The sequence below is a fragment of the Parasteatoda tepidariorum genome, chromosome 7 (assembly GCF_982258835.1).
Source record: "Parasteatoda tepidariorum strain Cologne lab strain chromosome 7, Ptep-v5.0, whole genome shotgun sequence".
In the NCBI taxonomy this organism is placed as follows: domain Eukaryota; kingdom Metazoa; phylum Arthropoda; class Arachnida; order Araneae; family Theridiidae; genus Parasteatoda; species Parasteatoda tepidariorum.
The window spans coordinates 18,978,879-19,006,533 of NC_141761.1; the positions used below are offsets into that span (position 1 = coordinate 18,978,879).

The 27,655-nt window shown below is 29.6% G+C and overlaps 1 protein-coding gene across 3 annotated transcripts in view; it reads left to right on the forward strand.

The window, feature by feature from the left end:
* The window catches only part of LOC107454901 (patched domain-containing protein 3), a 127,013-nt gene that overhangs the window by 75,170 nt on the left and 24,188 nt on the right, over nucleotides 1-27,655 (forward strand). For all 3 annotated transcript variants that reach the window (XM_043042915.3, XM_071182904.2, XM_071182903.2), the window contains exon 2: nucleotides 21,006-22,031. In XM_043042915.3, coding sequence (XP_042898849.2) covers nucleotides 21,006-22,031 — 1,026 coding nt within the window. The remainder of the gene's footprint in view (nucleotides 1-21,005; nucleotides 22,032-27,655) is intronic.

Genomic DNA, 27,655 nt, shown 5'->3' on the forward strand with positions numbered 1-27,655 from the left:
AAGGTAAACATCTTTAAAAAAAGAAAGAAAAAAATCCTATACAGAACAGCAATATAATACATGATATATTAAACAAACTTAAATTTAAAGAAGTATATTACTAAGTACATTTCAACGCTACTTAATTGCCAGATAAAACAGTTATGTCCAACACGTGACTTTCGGGCTATGCTTAGCCCTTAAAACAGTGAAAACAAAAATCATAAAAAATTGGTGAGCTAAAAATTTGTGGAATTGACTAAAAAACACACTTTATGTGGAATTTTTATAAAATTTTTATTGAAATGAACTCCTAACAACATACTTATTTTAATATAAACATGTTATATATAATAGTAAATATTAAAGTTAATGAATGTAAATGTTATATAAATGTAAATACTAAAGTTAATGAATGTAAATGTTATTATATAACTGTAAATATTAAAGTTAAATAAATATGAACATCAAATTAATTAATTATAATCAATTTAGTTTTTAACTACTGAAGTAGCTTAAATATAATTACAATAACATCAATAACTAAGATAAATAAGTTTGTCTCAAAGCATTTTTTATAAAAAAGAAATGATAAGAAATAATTTTATAATGATAGTTATCTTGTTTCTGATTAATGCTAAGAAGATTAATAGTAAAAATTTAATAATGTATGCAAAAAGTAAAAAGATTTTGTTTTAATTTTTTACCATTAAATTATTATGTCACTTTATTATTATTAAGTTATACTAACTTTTATCACGTTGATTCATAGTTACTTCATTCATATTTACTACGGTTTTTATATTGTGTAATTATTTTATAAATTGTTTAAAGTTACCTGTATACAACTTAAACATGTTAAAATTACATTTCATGCCAATCATTTCACGGTCTGTTTAAAAGTACGCTGTCTGAAAACTGTAGGAAATTGAGAATGACTATCAATTAGGATTGAATTAGATACAAATTCTATGTTTCTGTTGGGCTATTTATTTTTCTTCTCTTTCTTATACAACATTCATGTTGGTTTTAAAAATGTAATTTTTTTCTAAATTTAGTAAATAGGTTATTTTGATTTTTCAAATATTAATTGATCAATTAATTTATTAAATTTTTATCAAGAAACTAACTCAAGATTATTGAAAATGTTTTCATCTTAAACCATCAACAATTTCAATGTGAAAGTTAAACTAGATGTGTCTTAGTTCCCAGTTAGAAAATAAATTTGTTACTGCTTAAAATTAGTTTTGCCGTATGAGATTATTAGTATCAATATTTAAATAAAAATTACAATAAGGAAACTATTTTTATTTTAATTTTAAAATGCAATTATTTGTAGCTTATTTGAAAGTAACTTCGAAAATGAAATTTTGCATATAACATTCCTTGAATATAATAAATAGTATATTAATAGAGTGTATTATGCATTTCAAATTTAAAATAGACACTAAATTTTCAGATGTACATTTCAAAATTATTTTATTTTTACTTCTTAATAAACTCAGAATGTTATCAAAATAAATAATGAATAAAGTTGCGCTTTTTAAGCACATGTTTTAAATGAATAGAAGTTTTGCTTTTTATAATTATTTTTTTACAATTTTAAACTGTATTTAGTTTAATATTAATAACTCAATAATATTTCAAAATAAAATGTTTATTTTTTAGTAACTCGCTACTGTTCCAACAAAATTAAACAATCAAACCATAATAAATTAATAAAATGAAATGAAGTCATAAATTTAGTAATATGAAAAGTATTAAAAACATCGATTAAAAGTTATAATTAAAAACAAAATAACAAAAGCTATAATTAAAAATGAAAAGTATTAAAAATATCGACCAAAACATTTACTTTGAAAAATTGCACAGAAAAATACTGTTACAAATTACGTTAAAAAGTGCCGGCACTCAGGTTGTCGGTAATTTTATCATAAAATTTTATGGAACAAAGCAAATTAGATGCATCATAATTGTTTCATTAATATTTACTGTTATTAAATAAATATTACTGTAAAAATTATGGTATAAATTTTTACTGTAAACTTAACGGACGATGCGACATTAAGCTTTGCCGTAAGCCGATCTGGAATTTTTACAGAGAATATGCAATACAATATGATCCTATTTGTTAGTAAACAATCGTTGTTAATATAAAATTTTTAGTTTCTATTAAAGAATATATTTTTTATGTAAAATTTTTTTATGAAGGTTTTTAAAAAAATGATATTACGAATTACTTAACAATGAATACTAAACAACCTGAACTAAAAATGAATTCCACTCTCTAAAGAACTCTAATTATTAAATTAATTATTTACTGGTTAGAAATACAATTTTTAAACTGAACTTCTTTGCATAACTCACCAAGAGAAGAGCGTTTAACAATGCAATATTATGTAAAACTCAAATTTTTAAGAAAACAATTATCATTTTCTTAGATTTACTTGCATCTTTAATTTAGTTAAAAAGCTTCAAGAATGATTTCTAATTTATTGTAGCGACGAAATTTCTCAAAACTCATTGCAGAAAGTTAGGTTCTTAGTAACATAACAAAATTGTACTTACAAGGAAGATATTCAAACTGTGACTCGTAAATCATAAGACTCGTAATGTGACTCGTAAATCTTTGATTGTTACGGAGATATGAATTATTATGAATGTAAGTTAATGAAGAAAAAAAAAATATTAAAAGAATCGGAGGAATTTTACAAAATGTGGGATAACGAATACTGTTGGAATATTCAATTTAAGATATTTAACCTATTATATTATTCTATACCTTTTAAAGATACTTAGAAAAAATATATTTTTCAAACAGTTTCTCTTCAGAGAGTTCTTATTTGACAATTAAATTAATAGTTGTTCCTTTAAAACTAAGAGTTATTGTAAAACTTTGGCATTAATTTATGCGTTTTAAAAGGCGGCTATTAAAACTGTTGACAAATGAAAAAAGAATGAGACAAATGAAATGAATGATCCTACCTTTTATAGAATTAGTACAACTGGTTGTTGAACTTAAAATAAAAGTTGCAGTTTTTTTTTAATTGACTTAATAATTATTTTAAAATAACGAAAAGAAATTTTATGCATTACTTCACAACCTAAACAATTATTAGTAAATAAATATCTAGCATAGCACACTTTGAATACTTTCTTATTAGTTCTAATTTTTACCCTATATGCAAAAGATTTTTTATAATGTACGCGGAGAAAAAATGTGGGTCAAAATTACCAGAATATGGTAAAATTCACTATGTTTTCTAGCTCTAAAGGAACATGAAAATGCTTGGAAATTTTTACCGATGCGATTTGGTAATTATTTTGGTAAAAGTAACAATAAAATGTGATAAAACTTGATAAACGTAGTAAAATAATTTTATCATGATACTTTATTAGCATGCGCCATACAAACCATTTATTCGGTCAAATTTACTTTTCACTTTTGTATTTTTTCAAATTGTCCAGTAATAAGAATAGACGAGAATTTCCATTAAACCATATTAACAAATAAATTACCAAATAAATAGTTAAAATACCGTATATTTTGGTTTTTATTACCAAAATTATTATATTTATTTATTTACTTTGTTAGAAATGTAATTACTATAAAGTACGGTAATTTTATTGTTAATTTTCCAAAATCATTACCAAAGCACTTCAGTAAAAATTGCTGAGCTTTTTTTCCTACAAAGCCAGAAACACAGTAGGGGAGAGTGGGGTCAATTGTAACAGGGTACGATTGTAACAGAGCAAAAATTTCGAGTGTCGGGTTCTAGATTTGGTTCCTAGGTGGCGCACAAGGTGTATTAAATAAATCTACATGTACACCCCTGATGGCAACCTTTTTTATGTACTTTTGAAAGAGTTACATCACAAAAGATATTTTCACGCCACGCAAGTACTTTTTATGGTATTAGAATATTATATTGTAACAAAGTAATTTTGTTTAAACAAATAAAAATTAGTAACCGAATATGTAAGTGGACACCTTAATTAACATTTCAATTAAAAAAACATTTGTTTTGCTAATTAACTAGCATTGTTTTTAACAAATGAAGCTGAAATGGCGTCTTGGGGACAATTGTAACAATAAGTAAAGGGACGATTGTAACAGCTGAAAATAAATAATCTTATGTTTACAAACCATTACTTAACTCTTTAAGAACCACCAATAGTTTCCTATATCATTTATATTATGTTGCATGTGCATTATTTTATTTGTCACCTTTCACAGCATAAATTAAAATTTTTAACCCCTTAAAGTTAAAAGTTTAATCCTTTAGGTCTCTGCTCATTATTATTTTTACTCCTAAAATATCACTACTATTTTTGATCAGTAAAAAAATATCTCACAACTATGATAATATGTATAATTAACTATATTTTAGTTGAATTTATGAACTGTTACAATTGACCTCGTAAGTGGGGATAATTGTAACAAGTGCACGACTGTCCAAAATTGTTAATAACTAATATAATAATATTTAAAATCAGGTATTTATTTTTGTTCTAGTAGAGGATAGTCTACTTTACTCGTCTGTCAATTAATATTAATAATATATTGGATTTTTTGTTAGTTAAAAATAGTTAAGTAAAAAATGTTACAACTGATCCCACTCTCCCCTACATATTACCATATTCTGATAGTTTTTACCATACCTTTTTTCTTAGTGCATAAACAGTGGATATTAACTTAGATTTTTAAGTATTAGAGCTACAAATGAAAATGTCACTTATTTCTGCTATTAAATTCTTTTTCAAATACTTCTGTCCTTTCGAAAAACTATTTTTTGCTTTTTAGTAGTGTGGAAGGATGTGATTCATTATTTTCTTGAAAGCTCTTCCGTTTATTATGGAAATTGCACAATAGTTAACACGTTTAACTGAGGAAAAATATTGTCTCAAAATTATACATTTTCAAACACAGTGATAAATAAAATTAAATATAAAAATTAACATCTTTTTTATTAGAGAAATCTAAAAGCAAACACAAGTTCAATACATTTTTTTTAATATTTGTTTTTCTGTACCACATTTGAGATGAAATATACAGTTACGAAAAAGTGTAAGTGTTTTTTAAATATATCTATTAAATTAACGCTATTAAATTAAAATCTGCGATTACTTGAATTGTAACTATCTTTATTTACATTTATTGAGGCTGTTTTTTGAAGATTCCGTGGTCAAATGCTATGAAGCTTTTTTGTAACTAATATGCTATTTTTATAACTGCTGCGACTTTGCAACAGCTACTCATAACTGTTAGGTCAAGTTAAGCTTTTCTAAAGTCCTCGATGTCTAAGCCTCTTTTGAAAATGGTGCAAAACGTCAAAATGGAGAAAATACACAGTTTTAAGAAAATGAAAATCGTTTGCTGTCTAATTTTTCAATATTTTAAAACTTACCCCAATGCTGCATTATCTGATCTCATGAAATTTGCAAAAACTGAGAATAAGGCAGTTTTTTTGATAAATTTCATCTAGGTGGAAAAATGTCGCCAAATCGGCAACTTCTTAAAAAATTTAATAACTTTTAGAATATTTTAAGCCTTTAGATTTTTTTAGAATATTTAAAAACTTTTAGTATATTTTATATTTATTAATATATTATTATTTCTGAAATCTGTATGGAACGAGTTTTTCAAGTATGAAACTTTAAAAGTCTTCGAAATGAAAAATAAATGCTTTGTTGTTCTATGGTACGAGAATTATGTGCATCAGTAACAGCTGACGCCTTATCAACACTTGATTGAACATAAGTGATGGAGGAATGTTGTTGTTCCAAATCAAGACCGAAAAGTGTTAATCACACTACTCTGTGTGTATGGTCAAAACTACCGGAATATGGCAAAATTTAGTGTTTCTGGCTCTATGGGAGCACCAAAAAGCTCAGTAATTTTTATCGGAACGCTTTGCTAATGATTTTGTTAAAATTAACAATTAAAATATAATTTTATAATTAGTTATAAACTTTGGTATTTTAATCTAAATACCTCAGAGCAGCCGTTCCCAATTTTTTTTTGGCAATAGAACAATAAATAAGGAACCTTCTTTCGGCGGAACCCCAACATCATAGATAAATTTTAATTCGTTAAACCCAGAAAAGTAACAATGTTCAAATAGATTGACTTTGGAGTTAACAACAGGATGGAAGGAGTTGGAGTTGTTGATGAACTAATCATTACTATTGCAAAGTCTATAAATTTTTCCTTTGTCAAAGTTGTTTTTATAAAAAATGCTATAGATATGGCGTATTGTTTTTATAAAAAACTATTCATAGATATGGCCTATTGGGTCAAAAAATATATATATAATGTAATAAACTATAGGCAGAACATTTTTAATTTTGAGAGACAGGTGCTATGAAATATGCTGACTTTTTACATTTTAAGGTCTGAAAAAATAAAATAATTAATAAATGCTCCCTTTGAAGTTAATGCTCCCTCAAAAGGGTCACTTCACGCAGGTAGCATAATCCCTATGCTCTTAACATTAAAATTGTCGTTTTTGAGAATTTTTTTTTAAAAAATAACACAAAAAAACCATCATAATTAATTTGATAAAATTATTTATTGATAATATCTACGAAAAAAAAGATCTCACACTTAAATAATCTAAATAACATAAGTCATACGACTTATGTTATTTTGATTCTATGTTATTATAGTTATTAATTATGGTGTTTGGTTAAAAGTCTGGTATATGAGCACAGTAAATATAAAAAAGATTATCTTTTTATATTGAAATTTGCAATTTTGATAAAGCGCCTCTCAGAAAAAAAAACACATAACTAATATCAATGAATAGCCAAAAAACCCAAAAAAATAATTCGAATCTGGCAAAAATAAAAACAGCTTCGAATTTTCATAATCTAAATTTATTGATGAAAACAAAAATTAAGAAACGGGATTTTTTTGTCAAAAAACGTGAATTGACCCCTGGAGTTTTTACGTTGCTTTAAACAAATACAGTTTTTAATAATAAACTGTGATAATTATACCGAAGTGAATATTGTAATTATACAATTATTTAATTTATTTTGTTCGGTGTTTTTAAAAAAGTTTTTGTAGTTTATAATAACTTTAATTTTACATATTATATCGGTATTTTTTTTCAATAGCTGAGTCAGTTATGGAATTGTCAGTTTTTAAACAAATTCTCAAAAAAAAGAACTGTCTATTCCTTATATTAATCAATAGTTCGATATCATTTAGTTTATTATCATGTATTTTAATTTATTTTAGTAGCAAAAAGTGTTTATCTCTCAAATTTAAAGACTTTTGACACGATATCTTTTTACTTCTAATATTATATTTTTCATAAGAAATATTGATTTTGTTGAATTCAAAGTCAATTAATTTTTACAAATAACTTTTATTGTATAATATCTTTATTCTTAGCCTTCATAGTATTGATTTTTTAACAATATTGTAGAATAATTTTTTATTTTCACAGAAACGATTGAGTGATTTAATTTTTTTATTATTTTTTCTTCAATAATTTAGTGGCATAATTTTTAAAAAATGTCATAATCAATAAAAAATTCAACCATACATTTTTATATTAAAAAAAAATAAAGCTATGAGTGTACCAAAATATTTAAATCATTCATTTGATAATTTTTCCGTTCAAACGGTAACTGTTAACGGGGAGTTTTGGTTTTGAAAATTATAATCCTTATTACACCACATTTAGTGAAAAATTCTAAACTGAAAATTAAATTTAACCGAATAAATAATTTTTATGTCATGCTATAAGGTATCATGACAAAATTACCATATTTTACATAGTTTGCCGATTTTTACCTCATATTAGAAAACCAAAATTTATTGTTCATTTTACCAAATTCTTTACCATAGAGCTCGAAACACGAGTAATTTAATTTTTACAATTCAGTTTTTAAAATTTTCATAATACAATTTTTAAATTAAAAATAAAGTTTCATGCTTTTTTATTTATTTATTTTGATTTTCAGTTTTAAAAAAATTTTCAAAACATTGAGGAAATATACACCGTTAACTCTTTCAAGATGTTTTATTGACAAAGCAGTTGACAACCGTAATTGAAAAAAATTATGGAACATTAAATATTTTTAATATTAATAATTTACTAATACGAATATACTTTTTTCAATGTTTCCTTTTAAGTTCAAAATTATTTTGCACGGCGGAAATATGCACCTTAAACCTATAGTTAAATTTTCCGAAACTGAATTCTTTAATAGGATGTGCCTCTAAATTTTTTAAGCAATTCATTTAAGAATAATCGAAAATTAATATTGATGTATCGAATACTATTTGATAACATATTAAATAAAGTAAATTTTAAACTTATATTTAAATTTTCAAACTAAAAAAACTTATAACTTATTACAAGAGTTTTATTATAACCACTATTTAAGAATAAGACCTTGTCAATATTTTATGATATTGATAACAGTAGTTAAACTCTTAAAATAAAAAATACAAAAAAAATTTCGTTGTTTTCTAAAATCAACAGTTTTGAAAACATATGATTAACTTCAGAACAAATAATTTTGCTGAATTTGACTCCACATGACTCTTGTTACCTGTATAGTACTCTACTCTAGCACATTTTAAATAAATAGAAAAGGAAAGTAAATGAATAAAATAAAATAAAAATAACTTAATAATAAAATTGCATTATTTCTAAAAACCACTGCTGTTTAAAAAAAAAAAAATTTTTTTTCAACAAAATAAACAATTTCCAAATAAACTAAACCATTAAATTTAATTTCATCTGATCTCCGGTGTTTGTAACTACAGTAAAGGAATTTATAAATACATACATAAAAAAAGGCTGTAAATTTTGTTATTTCCAAAAACGAGTGTTTCCGATAAAGGTAAACAGTTCTCTACTCCAGTGTTTCCCAAAGTGTGGTACGCGTACCACCAGGTGTACGGGAACAGTTTAGGGGGGGTACGCGTTTTATGCAAAATATCTTGCAACGCATGTCAAAAATTTGTATTTATAAACAAAACTAGCCATGAAAATTTACGATTACGTATTTTTTTATTGGCTTTTTTTTTTAAGAGTTAACAGTTAATAATTAGTGGTGTCAACAGCCAGTTGTGATTTGTAACTTTTGCGCATTTTTTACAGTAAAAAGTACATAAATTTTTTTATTGGGGGTACGCAGTGTTACGAAAAATTTAGAAAGGTTACACAAAATTCAGAAGTTTGGGAAACACTGCTCTGCTCCATTGGATTTTATTTCATTTTTCTCGGTTGCTTGTAACTTTGAAAGCGGAATTTGAAACTATACAGTTTTCATTTTTAAAAGCCAGCGTTTTTTGAAAAAAGAAAAAAATGACGAATTTCTCCCAAACAAATAAGCTCATTGAATATGATTCTATATGATCTGTGTTGCGAATAAATGCACCGTCCTGTTTTCGAACGGTGTCAAACGCATGATCTCGACACCGGATCCCTGAAGCGGAAAAGAGCTCCGCCTTCCAACAGCTAAACATTTCTTATTTTTATTTCTTGAAAGCAGCAGCAGCCTTTCTCTTTTAGTGCAAAGCAACGTCATTAACAGTCTTAACGAAAGTGAAACAAATGCCGCCAGGCTTATAGCTCTATCGTCCTCCCCAAGGTTGAAAACAGGAACATGCATTGCGCTCGCAGGGAGTTTCTGAGAGATGATGATGACATACCTTCTGTGACTAACCCCTTTTATGCTTGTTAAACATTCGACTCTCTTTCGCAAACGGAATGAAATTACTTTTTTTTAATAGAGGTTAAATTGGCGTAAATATTGAGAGGAAAACAGGTACACATCCCATTAATGAAGAATTTCCGAATTTAATCCTTTTTTAGCCAAAAACTTATATTTATTAATTTTTTTTATTTTAATATTTTATCTGAACATTTTGAAAATGTAACCTGACTATTATTTTCTAAGTGTGCCATTCTTTGAGAATTATTTTATTATATGTATTGAAAAGAAATCGAAAATGATATTATTGAACAGATATCGAAAATTATATTATCAAGCGTTTATTTTTTACCCACAAATAGCATGTTTCGAGTACTATTCTTGAAATGTTTATTATTTTTTTTTAATGGCGGGCACTTGGAACTATTGTCCATTGGACCCAGAAAGTACCAGAACTGCGAACTGTCTTTTCGTTACCCAGTGGGCACCTGTGGCGAAGCCACGGCGGTGGAGCAGCGTCGCCCACGTCACACTACCACAACCCGTTTATAGAGCGGGTCACATTCACACATTCATGTTTCTGTTCATGTTCTGAAACATGTTTCTGTTTGCACTTTATACAGGCTACTGTAAATTTGTATTACATCAGGGTTTAAATATTTGATATTATGGTTCAAATTTTTCTGTAAGTGTATGTGCATATGGAATTCAGTATGAGATTCAATAAGCTCGTTTGCCTTTACACACTCTTAAATTCACTATTTAAGACCTATCTTTTTATAAACTTACATTTTATGTTGACTTACAATTTAAAATTAATTTAAACCAATGTTTAAATATGTTTCAAAGAAAATGTTCGAAAATCTAAACAAACTCTCTTACAAATATATTTAAAAGGTTGGAAATATTTGTTATTTAAATCTATTTTATCTTACCTAGAAAGAGATTGATATTTTTTTCACTGTGAAAATTAATGGATAAAACAAAATCGTATAATTTTTAATATATGAAGCGACGTAATTAGTATAATATGAATTACGTAAATTAAAAAATGTAAAACATTTATTTTTAATTTAGGCAATCATTTATTATTATTGTTTGCACATGTTTTGAAAGCAGAAATAGAAATATGAAATCGTAATAATATAAAATAACCTAAAATAAATTCATTATTTCTTCATAAATATAAAGAACTTACTTATCTCACTAATATTATATAAGATAAATCTATCATTTTAATTAGCTTATTATAATTAGCTTATATTAATTAGCTTATTATAATTTAAGATAAATATGAAGTTTCTTCATAATTAAAAAGAATTTGCATGTTTGTCTTGGATCATTTCTGAAAAAAATCTATCAATTTATTAAATTACTTACACCAATTTTTTAAATTTTATATTTATAAGACTGCGAAATCGAGCAATGGTATAAGATAAATATTTAATTATTCGTACAAATATAACAAAAATTTAATAAAGAACCAACTTCATATTTAAACTATCTTTAATACAGTCTTTGTTCTACGCCACTGTATATATATATATATATATATATATATATATATATATATATATATATATATATATATATATATATATACAGTGGCGTACGCAAGGGAGGGGTTTAGGGGTTTAAACACCCCCTTGAGCTCAGACAAAATGGCAAAAATAAAAATTTTAGTAGAAATTATGCGAGCTATTATTTTTTAAGACTATGTATTTTTATTAACCTTATGCCTACTTTTTTTTCTCACGGTATTTCTCAGAATACTGAAAAAACATTTACTATAATAGGGTTGTACTTTTGAAACCAAATTCACGTGATACTGTTATGGACTGGTTCCTTTCTGTCCTGCCAGTATAGTTTTCGAGACTGGCTATCATTCGCGAGGTCTTTACGCGATGATTCTGGAATCCTAGACGTTCTGTCGTCTTTCAGACAATTCGAAAATTTTGGAGACGCGGTGAAAAATTATATAAAAGGGGGAACGGAGTACAGTGGAGTTAGTTAGTCAGACTAAGAGTTATCTCTGCCGCTTGTCGCTAAATCGGTTTTGTTTTGTCTTAACAAAAAGTTCATTCAATCGCCGAACCCGTCGTCGCCAGTATTTCGACTACTGAAGAAATCAGTAACAATACCAGAGATACTGTGCTCGTTGAAGTTATTCATTCCAGCTCGAAACTTTGAGATGGTAGCATAGCGGATATTTCTGTGCCAATATATACATATATTTGCTGTTCTTGGATCTTTAGGATTTAACAATTTTTAACACAAGAATTTAGCAATTTTTAATTATTTTGAGAAAAAATCACGATCTGAAATTAGTGAGGTGACAGCATCTAATACCAATGTAAGTTTTTCTGTTGTACAGAAATGTGATACTTCAGTTGAAGAAAATGTTTCTAGCATAACAAAATCGGATGAATGTGAAAGTGGCCCTCAAAGTGTTACTTTCCACCCATATGACATTAAACTTTTTCAGAAAATATCACATTATGTTCTTAAACTTAAAAAATCAAATCAAAATTTAACTAAACAATGTTGTCTAAATAAAAAGTCAAAATTGCCCAGCTGTCTAAATTAGGGAAATAATAGTGCTTTATAACAGATTCGAATTTCTTTTAGTAGTTTCAGAAAATTATGAACACCCCCCTTAAAAAAATTCTGCGTACGCCACTGTATATATATATATATATACACTGGTTATCATAAATTAAGGAAAAATCACAAAAATAGCGATAACTCTTTCAAAAGTAAGCCAAACCGTGCAAAATTTGCATATGTTGTCCACTAAGAGTAGCTGAGTAAAATTGCAATATGCAAATTAGTGGCGCTGCACTCGGCTTACGTCATCTGCCTGGAGCATAAAAGTCCAAGTTTGAGAGAAAGCACACAAATTTTACTGTGATTGCGACATTGAAAATCTGAGATAGCCAATTCGTAATAATGACCTCTAGGCATCATTTGCCTGAAGAACTACGATGGAGAGCCATCGGGAGACTAGAGGCAGGGCAGAGTCAATCAGAAGTGGCCAGATGGCTAAATGTGAGTCCATCTGTGGTTCATAGACTTTGGAGGCAATTTCAAACCACAGATTCGGCATCTAGGAGGTTCAGTCAAGGACGGCCAACTGTTACGACCAGTGCCGATGACCGATATTTGACATTAAGTGCACGCAGGAATAGAACCGCTACTCCGACACATCTTAGATCCTCTCTTGCTGCAGCCACCGGAAGGTTGGTGTCAACGTCAACTGTGCGCAGAAGGCTCCACGAAGGTGGTCTGTATGCGAGACGACCAGCCATTTGCGTGCCGCTCACATCACGCCATAGGAGAGACCGTTTGCAGTGGGCCCGACAACATGTCCACTGGACGTCAGATCAATGGAGGCCTGTTCTCTTTACGGATGAGTCCAGGTTTAGTCTAGAAAGTGACAGTAGACGTTATTTGATATGGAGAGAACCTGGGACCCGTTATCATCCATCAAACATCCGTGAAAGAGATGCATACGGAAGAGGCAGTGTCTGTGTTTGGGGAGGCATATCCTAAGGAGGGCGCACATACCTCCATGTCTTTCCAAGGGGAACCGTGAATGCTCAGGTTTATCGAGACAACATCCTTGAGGCTTATGTGCGCCCATATGCCGGGGCAATTGGTGATTGCTTCCTGTTACAGGACGATAATGCAAGACCACACAGAGCTCGCATTGTTGATGATTATCTTCAACAGGAAAAAATTACTCGCATGGAGTGGCCAGCTCGATCCCCGGACTTGAATCCTATCGAGCACGTTTGGGATGCTCTAGGGAGGCGTGTATCTGCCATCAATCCGCCCCCTCAGACCCTTGCCACGCTTGCAACTGCTTTACAAGAGCAATGGCTCTCACTTCCTATTGAACTGATAGACCGCATAATTGAAAGCATCACACATCGCTGTTTGTGCTGTATTGCTTCTAGAGGCAATCATATTCCATATTAAAGGTACTTTTTCTATTGCAAACCGATACTTCCAATTTGTTTATTTTATACATGTGCTAATTTCTATACTACTATTAATGTCTGATAATTTCTTTTTATGTTGTTTAATACCTTACTATGTGTTGTATATTGTGGGTAAGTTTCATAAAATTCCATGTGTAATTTCTTGAGTTATCGCGATTTTTGTGAATTTTCCTTAATTTATGATAACCAGTGTATATATATATATATATATTACGATAAAGCTAAAAACAATGAATAAAACTTAGCCTCAATAAAAATGATCCCTATTTATGCGTAAAAAAAATTTACTAGTCATATATGATAGAACTATTTTAAATAAATAGACAACTATATTTTTTGCTTAAGTTTGTCTTTAATTTTACATCGTAAAAATGAGTTAGCTTCAAAAACTGAGAAGAGGTTTGTTTGCTTCAGATGCTTAGTTTTTTTTTTCTAAAAAAAACTTTTTTTTTAATTTAACATTCAGCTCTAAAAATAAATTATTGATAACGTCGTCTTTAAATGAACTATGAAAGAAACATAAGGTTGTCAAAGTCTCTTTAAGACATCGTCAAAAAGAGCTTTTCAATTAAGAGCAACTCTCAAGTATTTTGAATACATTTGAATTTACTTATTTGCTTCGTTAATATTTTCTGTTTTAATATTTTTTCTTGTTTCATTATTTGATCTTTCCCGCATTTGGTGCGGAGGTTTGCCTAATCTTGAGGCTTTGATTTTCACTTTTAAAGGTTTCCTTCAACACTAAGTCTTCAGAAAAAATTTCGTGCCACACAAAAGTGGTCGTAAATAGGGGGGTCTCGACGCAGAAGTGGTCTTTCCTGGATAAATAATTAATTGTCTGACATAAAGAATAAGTTCGAAAACGTGTGATCCTCGAATAAATTTTGTTCTATAATTCATTATTTTCCTGAATAAGAAAAAAATCTTAAATTACATTTATAAAATCTACTATGAAATTCCAATTTAAAAATTCCGCAGGAAATTAAGAGTATTTGCATTTATCACAGTCCGCAATATGTTTCAAAATAAATAATTGAATAACTTGCGATTTTCTTCCTGTTTACGATAAATAAATGGAAATTTTTTCTTCTAAAAATATTCGCGTTTGACATAACGCAGCTTGATATTACATTTTGTTTCGTCATAACTTTAACGATAATGTATTCGGCTACCAGTTGGATACTGTTTTCGTTGAAATGCTCTTGATTTATAAGTTTACTTCCGCCTTCAACACTTTTAATTGATATATCTGCTTCACACTGTTGGAAATTTCTCGTTAAAAATGGTTAAATAGCAATTTATTTAATTGTTATTTTGCCATATTCAAATAAAACAGACAAATAACAATGAATAAGATGGTATTCAGATTGTTAAGTTTAAGAAAAATAAAGTTTATTGATTGTTTTTACCTATTACGGTTTAATAACCAGAATTCTAATTGCGCCATTTTGTTCCGTGTAAATACTACAGCTGAGAGAGCAAAATAATCAATCTCTAGACCGGCTGAACAAGGGTTCGAATCCCAGGGTTGGCACTCCAATATTTCTTCCAATACATGAAGTGTCCTGCAGCACTCTTCAATCTGAATGATATGTCGAATAACTCATAAATTGCAAAGTGATTTTACTTTTTCAAGTGCGTCAATATTTTCATGAATAGGTTTCAGATGAAGCATAGGAGTTATTTTGAAGTCCTATACTCTGGTTTCTTATCTTCCCTACACACCACAAATGATATTTCTATCTTTATCGATAGGTGTTTTCAGTGATGGATAAAAAAAACTTACCTGGTGTATCTCAGTTAAAATGGGTGAAAAATGTAAATATAAGGCCAATTTTTAAACATTTAAAAAGCTTACATTCTATTTAAAGCATAAATTTTCAAAAAATGCCTTGTGTTGAAAAGAAATCCTAATACCTCAAACAATGCCCTAAAAGGACAATGCTAAAATATGCAAATATGAAAAATATGATCATAACAATTATCAGGATTCATAATATGAAACTTTCTGGGATTTTAAGCCGAAAATCTTTTAACGCGCATATATTTTCATTACCTTCACTTTTTAGACGTTAAAAATAAATATATCATTTTTAACGAAATAATTGATTATTAAAATAAGTCGTAATAAAGTGTTGAAAAATCAATTCTAAAACTATTTTTTATAGTTTAATAGAATTTTAAACAGCTTTATCTTTTTAAGAGCTTCAGAAAATTATAAGTTTAAACATTATAAAACTTGACTCTCTCTTCAACATTCATAAAATGTTGATTTTTTAAATAAGAGTACTCTAATTTTTGTTCACCTGTGTAAAAAATAGTGATTAGAGTTCTATATTCTTTCTTTTGCAATAGAAATCAGGAAATTCTGAAAAATAAATATAGTATATTTTTCGCTTGACATTTCTAATATCTTTCACAGCTTTAAAACCTCGTTTTTACCTGCGTGGTTCATATATATATATATATATATATATATATATATATATATATATATATATATATATATATATATATATATATATATATATATATATATATATATATATATATATATATACACTATCTGGCCATTAATGACCGGACACCTCTCATTTCGGATACATGAGGTGTTAGTATCAAGTCAGTAGGGCGTAGGGTCGCCACTCGCCCGAATCACAGCTTTAACCCTTCTAGGAAGGCTATCCACTAGGTGTTGGTACACGGCGGCAGGTATTGCCCGCCATTCCTCCTGTAACATGGCGAAGAGTTGAGTGGTGGTTTTGGGGTGTTGTGGTCTGGCCCTCAACCGGCGCTCCAACTCATGCCAGAGATGCTCAATTGGATTGATGTCGGGTCTTTGGGATGGCCAGTCAAGTTCTTGCACCCCCATTTCATCAAACCAGTCCGTGATGGCATGTGCTTTATGAATGGCAGCGTTATCGTGTTGAAACACAAACGGGCCATTACCGAACTGTTGCCACAGGGTGGGAAGCGCCGAATTGTCTAGGATGTCTCTATACCCTTCTGCATTCAGGGTTCCACGCACTAACACCAAAGGTTCAAGGCCAAACCATGAGAAACAGGACCACACCATAATTCCTCCACCGCCGAACTTTACAGTGGGGACAATACACTCCGGTAGGTACCGTTCTGCGGGCATTCGCCAGGTCCACACCCGTCCATCAGAGTGCCACAGCATGTAGCGTGACTCATCACTCCACATGACGCTTTTCCATTGCTCTACTGTCCACTGGCGACGTGCTCTGCGACACTGAAATCGGTGGCGGGCGTTTGATGGAGAGATGTTTGGCTTATGTGCTGCTGCTCGTCCATGGAATCCTTGTGCAATCAGCTCCCGATGAATGGTACGTGTATTGGCAACACTGCCAGATGCAGCCCGGATGCTGGTAGCGACAGTGTCCAACGACATTTGTCGGTTTGCCTTCACTGCACGTCGAAGAGATCGTCGATCCCTGTCGGACATTATTTTGGGCTTGCCGGGTCGGGACTCTGTTTTATCACTCCCTCTCGTTCCCATTTCAACACGACGTCACCAACTATTGACCGTATTGATGTATCTATTGACCGTATTGATGTAACTATTGATGTATCTGAAACTTGTCGGAGATGGCACGTATGGAATGACCAAATCGGTGGGAGCCTATGATCATGCCCTTTTCCGCCTCATTCAGCTCTCACCGTCCACTCATTTTCACTGTTAACGCTCGTATGGCCGTCGCCTGCTTACGAATGGTCTTCCCCCCACCACAGGTTGCGTATTTATTCCGCCAGGACGAGTCCACCTGCCTTTCAAGGGGTGTCCGGTCATTAATGGCTAGATAGTGTATATATAAAAAAAATTTTAACAAAATTTAATTTTATTTTTAATTACACATGACTTACAAACAATTTATGTCTTTAAACCAACAGTATCAAACTTTTATTTTTGTTACACATAATATATATTATTTGTTTATTTCTGTTATGTATAATAAAGTGCAGTATGTTGTTAAACGTAAGAAAAAATTTAAAATTATATAGATCAAAGGTGCGAGTTACAAGATGGCTTGTAATGATTTTTTACGTTTAAGGATAAAGATTTTCAATTATAAAGTAATTAAAATTTCACTCATGCTATTGAAAAAAAAAGTTTAGAAGTTTAAACAAAAACTAAAATTTGAAGGGAAATACTTTGTTGACCTCAATCTTAAATTTCAGTGTAATTATTTTTTGATTTTATCTTTGACCGATTAGAAAAGCACGATATGATAAAGAAAACGACCTTTACAAATCGCCTTCAGGGTTGAACATCTTGTCTATTATATGTGTTTCATCCCACAGAATTCTAGAAGGTACTCCACGTTGTAAATAAGCTAAACGAACGAGTAGGACAGGTTCTATATCTAGAATTTAAGACCGTTTGATACATATATAGTGAAATATTTTTCTGTCATGTTAAGAAAATAAAACAAACAGTTAAGAGACCTTGGTGTTTCAGTTTAATTAGAGAAGAAAACATTTTAGACTTATCTTTCAACAAAGAATCTTTTCATCAGTAAAAGGCACCTGTATTTGAACCTTTAACAGCCTTGAAAAATTAGATGAACAGAACTTAAAATTCAATCAGCTTGTATGCGTAGAATACTAAATTAGTAATTTTTTTTCAAATTATCCCTTCGATTATATAGCGATGTAGAATCACTGTTACTAATTTTATCTTCGAATGTACTATAAGCAATGGAATCTTTAAATGAAGTTATAATTAAATTTTTTTGGTATTTTTCATGTTTTTTTAAATATTTTTTGATTCAGATAATTTTAAGCTTTTTTTCTGCTTTTTTTCGTATTTCACGTTCATTTTTCACTTTTCAATTTTTATATATCTTTCATTTTTATTTTATTCTATATATTCAAAGTACCATTCGTTCTTTATATGAATACGTTATAAGTTCTTATTTGTATACTTTAAATATTACTATTTGTTTTTTAAATTAAGTTATTTTTAGAAAATGATGTCTGTGCTTAGTTTGAATAATATTTTTTGTTTATTACAATTTTAAGTTTTGTATATTAACATTAACTTTATAACACCTTTGAAGTAATTTTTAAGCATTAATAAATTTTTAAATATATCATACTTTGAAGTATAATTTTACAAATAATGGCAAATAAGAATCCCGTATCTATTCATGAAACTATACAAATAAATTCATTTATAGCGTTAATTTTTAGTTTATAGTATGATGAAGTCATTAACATAAAAGTAATGAATATAAGTTATTCTAAGGCAATATTTGTCCAAAAAACAAATATAGTTTTTGTGTTTTGTATAAAAACGGGTAATTAAACTAGTAGAGATATAATAATAACAAGCTCTAGGGCAAAAGATGCATAATTATTTGCAAGTGAATATTACTTCTTAGATGTACCCTACAATAAAATAACATTAAACAAAATAAAATTAAGTACTATAATTTTAAAAAATTGTACTGATATATTTTTAAACAAATATTGTAGTAAAATTAATTATTTTCAAATCAAAATTTATTTTTTTAAAAATGTTATTCAACATTTACTTTTTTATATCAGCAATATAAATTTCATAATCTCTGAAGTATTAATTTAAATAATTTTATTAAATTTTTCATACAACATAGAAATTGATTCCTTTTTGCCCGAATTTTTTACCCTAAAAAAATAGTAAATTAACTTTATTAGTTAAACAAACAATGAATAATGTTAATCATAATTTAAATAATGTTTAAGTTTCTAAATAATTTAAGTGAGTTATATCAGTCTTTTAGTAATCGAATGACAATAGTATAGAATATGGCATAATCGCCCACTTCTTTTTTAAAAAATGTTCATCTTATCACATTTTTTCTCTAATATTACACTTAACCATGAAATGTCACCAAAATCTGGCTTACAAATCCTTCAATAAAGGAAATAAAATCCATTAGCGTGCATATTTTAATCTATATTCATGGCACGCCTTGTTGTGTTACTTGAATAATAATCTCTTGGAAACGAGGCTCTCAAGAAAAGTAAAAACATAGAAGTAGTAACTCGCGTTTATAGTAGAAAAAGTAAACTGTTGCCGCAAGCTCAAGGGCCTACTTCATGAAACATTATCATAACATTTTCTTTCTTTCTTTTGCTCTACTCTGTGCCCAGTGTTCGAAAAAATTCTGGATTTCTGTTTATTTCTCCTTGTTCTCATTTATTTCATTCCAATAAATAAACTAAAAAAGTTTTAAAACGTATTTCAGTTGTTCAAAGGGTTTTCAGGCATGAAATTAAGAAAGGTTTGTTTAGTTACATGTTTTGTTTACGTAATTCTGCACTGTTCTACTATGCACTTGCCTGCACTGTTAGAAATGTCTCGGAAAAAAGTTATTAAATAGCAATAAATGGAATTGTTATTTTACCATATTGAAACAAAACAGTCGAATAAAATGGTACTCAAACTGTTGACTGTGAGAAACACTTTTTTATTAAATGCTTTCACCTAATAACTGCTTTCACCTAATGTTACGGGAACATGGAGGATTTTTGCGACTCGACAGATTTAACTTGCATCAGTCACTTCGGTTGGTGGGGTTCGAACCCACGAACTCTCGGACATGGGCCCAGCTGCCTACCGACCAGGCTAATGTACTAAAATTCTCTACGTATACATATGTAGAGAATTCAGATTACGCTCATTGTTCCATAATAGTACAATGTTGTATTAGTAGAGAAATTTTTTTTTTCGAAACACTCAGCTAAAAGACGAAGAGATGGATATTCATACTTACTTATCACTCTATGGCAGTGTTTCCCAAACTTATGACTTTTGTGTACCCTTTCTAAGTTTTTCGTAACGCTGTGTACCCCTAATTAAAAAATTTATGTTTTTTTTTTATTATAAAAAAAAATTGCGCAAAAGTTAAAAAGCACAACTGGCTGTTGACACCACTAATTATTAACTGTTAACTCTGCAAAAAATAGCCAATAGAAAAATACGGAATCGTACATTTTCATGGCTAGCTTTGTTTTTAAATAAAAAATTTTGAAATTTTCGCTTGTTGTAACATATTTCGCATAAGAACGCGTACCCCCACTAAACTATTCCCGTACCCCTGGGGGTACGCGTACCACACTTTGGGAAACACTGCTCTATGGATATGTCAGGCACAACCAGTGTTTGGGTGAAAAACACTTTGGTTTATCCTCTTTTCTTATCTTATACACATAAGTAGAGAATTAACTTGAGAACTTTTTCAAAATATTATTTGTATTTCCGTAAATACTAACAAATAAATCTCATTATTGTTTGAAATAATTTTGCCTGATTTATTTATCTTTCTTTTTCAGCCCCAGATCCGAATAAACCACACAAGCACACAATGAAGTGTGACTGCGTGGACCGGCTTGTCTCCTACATGTTTCGTCAGCTCGGATGGATGGTTGGCAAGAAACCGGGCTATTTCATCATAGTTCCTTTCCTAATCTCGGCTCTTCTTGCAACGGGAATGCAACGGATTAATTACGTAGCAGACCCCGAATATCTCTTCAGCCCCACGGACGGACCAGCCAAGTATGAACGTCAAATTATAGAGACGTTATTCCCCATGAATCTGTCGAAAGATTTCGACGTGGGCCGCATGACGCGTATCAGCCCATTCGCGAGAATCATGATAGAGGCAAAGGATGGTAAAAGTATATTCGATAAGGAAGTATATGGTGATCTGAAAAAGATTGACAAGATGGTGAATAACATTACCATCTGGAACAGCCATCGTTTGTGGAAATACAAAAACATGTGTGCCAAGAAGAACAGGAGGTGCTTCGAAAACCATATCCTCAATTTCGACGATCGAATTGATGACATGGCTGCTGGAAAGTACTCCATCGACTACCCTCTCATGATTAACGAAGTGACGTTTAACATATTTTTCAGTGCTGCTTTTCTCGGTGGTGTGAAAACTGACGAATTCGATAAAATTGAATCGGCTAGGGCTGTTAATTTGCTGTATTTTTTGGAAGACGCGCCAGGAAAAGTGGAGAGGGCCAATCAGTGGGAAGGAGAATTCTTACAGTTGATGGAAGAAGCAGAATTCGAGCATATTAATATAGCGTATTACACCTCGCTAACATTGTCTGCAGAGTTGGAAAAAAACACCATATCAGTGTTGCCACTTTTTAGTGTAACAGTTGTTATTATGCTTGCTTTTTCCGTATCTACGTGCATGATGTTAGATTGGGTAAAAAGCAAGCCGTGGCTTGGTGTCATAGGATGTTTCTCGTCTGCAGTTGCTGTTGCGGGTGCTTTTGGTTTAACAGCTTACTGTGGATTGGAATTCATTGGACTAAATTTAGCAGCACCTTTCCTTATGTTGGGTAAGTTATCTTTTCAAATGTGTTTTATCAATATTTGAATTAAGCTTTTTTTACCCAATTCACTTAATGATTGAAATCAATGAAAATGATAGTATTTAAAGATGTGATAACTCAGTTAAAAATTTAAAATATTCCGTATTTAAAATTGTCCTTCGGTAATTACGTCCCATAAATGTTGATATTGATCGTCCCATGTTGAGTATGATTCTTTTAAAAATCATAAAATAAGTAAGACATCATCTTTAAACAATTGTCATCACTGATTGTACCCATTTCCTATAACCGCGGGGAAAAAAAGAAAATTCATGAACCGTTAGTGATTCGCTGTATCACTGATTTTATTTTGCTCAGTTTCATAATTTTATCAGATTCACGATTCTTTCGTATTCATCGTTTCCATTAGATTCATGGTTTTTTCAGATTTTCAGTATTGTTCTATTCTTTATTTTTAGCCCATTCGCAATTTCGTTTTTATACATTATGTATTGTTTTAGATTTTGCCCTTAGTACCATGGTATTTTTGTATTCTAGTGATTCGGTAATGTTTCTTTTTAGAGTTTTTTTTTGAGTGATGGTTTTCTTGCTTGCCCTTCTCTAATCGAAAATTTCTTTGATTTTTTTTTTTGAGCAGCACTTTTATTTATTTATTTTTACACCATGTTATTCTGGACTTAGTGGTAGAAGCCGCATCACTTTTCTAAATGGCATTGATGGGTGTTAGTTTTCTCTCACAGAAGTTACCTAATTAGCTGTACCAGAACTGCCAATAACTAACATTTACGATTCTGCAATAAGAACACATAAAATTGTAACAGTGGCATCGAAACCTTCGATTTAAGCGCCAAAACAAGAGATTGAGGTCATCGCCACCTGGTTTTTTGCATTCTGTATACTACCGCATAACTTTCCATCGACAAATCGTTTGGGATGTTCGTAACAAAATTAAGCACAAAGATGTAGGTCGTCATCGAAAGTGTGTCTGAATCACGTGGGTACAAACACTTCACGTGACACATGAAGTTTACGGTCCTTTCCTCGTCTTGCTCGGCAGATATAAAGACTTTCCCTATACGTCTAAATCTTTTTTTCTATTTGCAATTGTTAGTATCAAAACAGTTTTCAATGGCAGCTATAACCTTTAAATAAAGGAAATAGATTAAAAAATACGTAATTCAGTGTCAACGTAGTTGTTTTCGAATTTACCTGTTTTCGTTGTTAAGCAGAGAAGGAGTTGAATTGCTAAAAATATTCCTATTTTGCAATATACTGGTACTAATTAATAACAATAATGAGTGTAGGTATATTGTGTTAAAAGAATGACTATTGCGGATAATTTAAATAATTAATTTAAAGAAAGATTCCGTCTTTGATAACGCGCTGTATAAATGTTTAATGTATATTAGCACTAAAACACTTACTATTTTTTAGAAAGTGGTGTAGGGAAACATCATTGATAATTTTCTGTTCTTCATTACGCCCTGAGAATGTTTAGGGAAACATCATAGATAATTTTCTGTTCTCCATTACGCCATGAGAATGTTTAGGGAAACATGATAGATAAATTGCTGTTCTTCATTACGCCATAAGAATGTTTAGGGAAACATCATAGATAATTTTCAGTGCTTCATTACGCCATTAGAATGTTCTTTGACACTACTTGGTGTAAAGTAACTGCCACCATTTTTCGTATTCAGTAATAATAAAATTAATAATTACAGTAAGATAAGATACACATAAGAGTCAGTAAAGCTATTTTTACGATACAATATAAAGTAAGAATCATTAATTATGATACATTTGCACACAAATACTTAAAATAAAATTAGTTTGCAAAATAAGGATACGCGTAACGCAGAGAGAATATTAAGACGAAACTGCACAAAACAAGCTAAACAACACAGAAGCGGACAGAAATTACACGTTAAAAAATTATTTATTACAGTTTTCAGTTTACAAATATAATTATCCTTGTTACACAATTAAAAACATACATATTTTAACAGTGAGCTTTTGTTTCAGTATGTGTATTACAGAGTAGAAGACAACGACATACTCACGCCAACTTGTATTGCATTATAAACAATTTATTGACCCTATCTTAAGTACGCCAACATTGTTGTTCGCGGAAGCGAAAATAATTCAATCACGGCGTGATTTCACGTGACATTGGTGCAAGCTTCTTCACGTTAGTTGTATAGTTTTCAATTACCCTCTTTAAATTAATATGAAAATTCAATTTGGTGTTTGCTTGAAATATATATTTTTTACACTATTTTTTGGGTTGTTAAGCATCATATGCGGGGAGATATTACGCAACAGTTTTTGCAGTGTGTTCGGAAGAAAAAAAGATGTCTTATTCTTTGCTTCTTTAATTTATCTGTAACCCAGAGAATTACTGTTTCCATAACATGGAAAGCTCTAGTTTTAAACAGCAAAAATTTCCAGGAAATAGGAAAAATAAATATGTTTACCAGTATCAAACTTGTTACATAGGGCATTTGTTATAGAACATTTACATTTGTTACATTACATTTGCGATCGAAAATGAACTAAGTTTTAGTTAAAGCACAGGTTAAAACCCTTAAAAATTTCAATATCACTCATCACTGTATTAAATTTATCTGACATAAAAAGATGTTTGTTTTAGATCATTGAAATGATGCAAAACTGCATTTTCGAAAAATTTTGAGTAATCACAAGGAAAGAGTAGATAAGCTTTATGTTTATGTAATTGTAAGACATTAATCATTTATTATAACATAATAATTGCGTGTTGTATTATGAAGGAATAGTATGGTCAAAACTACCAGAGTATGGTAAAATTTGCTGTGTTTCTGGCTCTAGGAGAACTATAAAAAACACTCTAATTTAAACCGAAGCCCTTGAGTGACAACAAAATATTGTTTAATAATATGCGTTAAAACTTCGTACATGTGTCAATTGTTAATTTTTTCATTATACCTTAGAACATAAAACCAAGCATGGTATAAAAACCATTTATTTACTTTTCACTTTTATATTTTTTTCTAAATGTGTGGTAAGAAGAACTATAATTTAAAAAACTTAAACTTTCAGTAAACCATTACCATATAAACGGAAACATGATCAAATAAATAGCTTGAATTTTGATGTTATTATCAGAAATACAGTTTTTTTTTCCACCAGAAATGTTTTTACCGTAGTGAACGGTACGGTACGGCAATATCACATTGTCGTAAAATGTAATTTACTCTCTGCGATTACTCATAAAATACGTAATCACACAAAAAACCTATTTTCTATGAATAAAAATTTTTGACGCATTTTTGGGTTCATATGAAACTTAGTAAACAAAAATAAGTTAATTTATGGCCAAGTAATTTTTGTTTAATCTATTTTTATAACTGTACACGAAAAACACATTTTCTTTAAGCAATTAATTCCACACACGCACACACACAAAAAGTTATTATTGATACTTAAATCATGGTTGAATTTCTGACTAAACTTTTAATGCAAAATTTTCCAAAGTACGCTCGGAGAAAAATGTTGTAATAAAATTACTCTACTGTTTGGTAGCGACACTTCTGGTTTAAAAAAACCATAATTCTGGTTAATAAGACCAAAATAGTAGTTATTAAAACAATTAAATTGAAATTTTTTCCGTTTACATACCATAAGTGTAGCAGAAATTCTGGTTTTCCAAATTCTATTCCCTGTTACTACACATTTAGTAAAAAGTTCAAAACCGAAAAGTAAACTTAAAACCAAATAAATAGCTTATGCTCTAAGGTATCATGATTGCTAAGGAATCACGAAACTTTACTTTTTTAAGACCAAAAGTTATTCAAAATATTACTTTTTTCCGTATTTTTTTTCTCCTTTTATTTCTTTTATTTATTTAGACATTTTTTGATCCACTGTTCGGTAAATTTTATAGTAAAAGTATTGCAATGTTTTGTTATCGTAGCTTTTATAAATATTTTTGATATTACAAAAATTGAAAACGACTAAATATTTCAAATTACGGTAAATTCTCTTATATCTTATCAGCAACGTTATTTTAACAGGAAAAATACAACTAATAAACCTACAACCTAGCAAGTAATCTTTAACAGTTGCTGTTTCTGATAAGCATAATTTTATAGTCTATCGTATCATGAATAGGAAGCGCAACTGGAATTAATTATAAAATATGTTATCTAGTAACCTTTTATAACTTTAAATCAGACGAGATAAAAAAAAAAAACGATAGATCAATTTTGAATTTTTTGTCGCTTTCGTTGATTTTTCAATTGCACGGCAAAATAAGTATTATACTATATTTTATGAAGCTATCCATTTTTTTCATTAATTTATCTTGACTCCTTATAAGACTTCCTTTTAGCGAGGAAGAATATCGAACTTTATTTACATTCAGACTTTCCTTAAAGAATTAAAATATAACCATTGATGCTCTTGAAGATAATGACACAGTGCAATTCTTTCAAATGGAACATGTGATTGAAAATGCACGTTTGTCAAGGTTAATTTTAAAAAGAAATGCCAGAGAAAGGAATAACTGAAAGGAAAAATCTTGAAAATTCTGTAGCCCGGAAAAAAATTAAATCTCGTGATCGCTAATGATTTAACTTTTTTTTATTTATTTAAAAGTGAAATTTTGGAAGAGTTTTTAAATAAAAATCTGTTTTTCTTTTTTAATTTTTTTTTTTTCTTTTCTTTCTTTTTTTTTCTTTTTTTTTTTTTTTTAGTAAAAGCAAACCTACATGAAACGACTCTTTTTATTTGCAAATTGATATTTTTCTTGAATGAAATTAATAGCGTTCGCATCTATCTCTATAATCAATATATATATATATATATATATATATATATATATATATATATATATATATATATATATATATATATATATATATATATATATATATATATATATATATATAAGCAACGTAAGTGCAAATTAAACTATTCGGCCATAATCATCATTTAGAAGTAGCATCAAAAAGTTTTTTTTTTTTTTTTTTTTAATGTACCGTGAGTCACCGAAATCAAGAGAATGTCAACTTTCACCGGTGAATGTTAACAATCACAAAGTCATGTTTGGTTAATGTCCGAAATATTTGTTATATTCGATTTGATATTAATTTATTTGTTGATATTATTACATCTATTCAATATTTTAATATCTGTTGAGAACAGATTAGGAGAAATATCAGTGTTCGGAGTGCCAATTAAATGTATACCGGGAAGTGGCACTAGACCTTAAAAAAACATTAGTGCAGGGCAGGGATGGCGAACCAATGGCACGCGACACAATATTTTGGGCACGCCACCGATCACAATTGTTATTGCATTCTGAATTTTTATTACACAAATGCCACACACTATGAAGCATATGTAACAATTAAATTAAAATTCACAAAAAACAAACAAGATAATAAGCAATTATTAATAAAAAAAATAAACAATTAATGCTAAAAGAACAATTAATAACCATAAAAAACAAGCTAATAATAAATAACTAGCAAAAAAAATCAACAGTCTTGCTTAAACTAATATTTTACAACCTAATATAAGTTATTTGTCACTTAATCTGCAATAACAGAAGTCCTACTGATGCTACTTTAAGTTGAATTACGCGT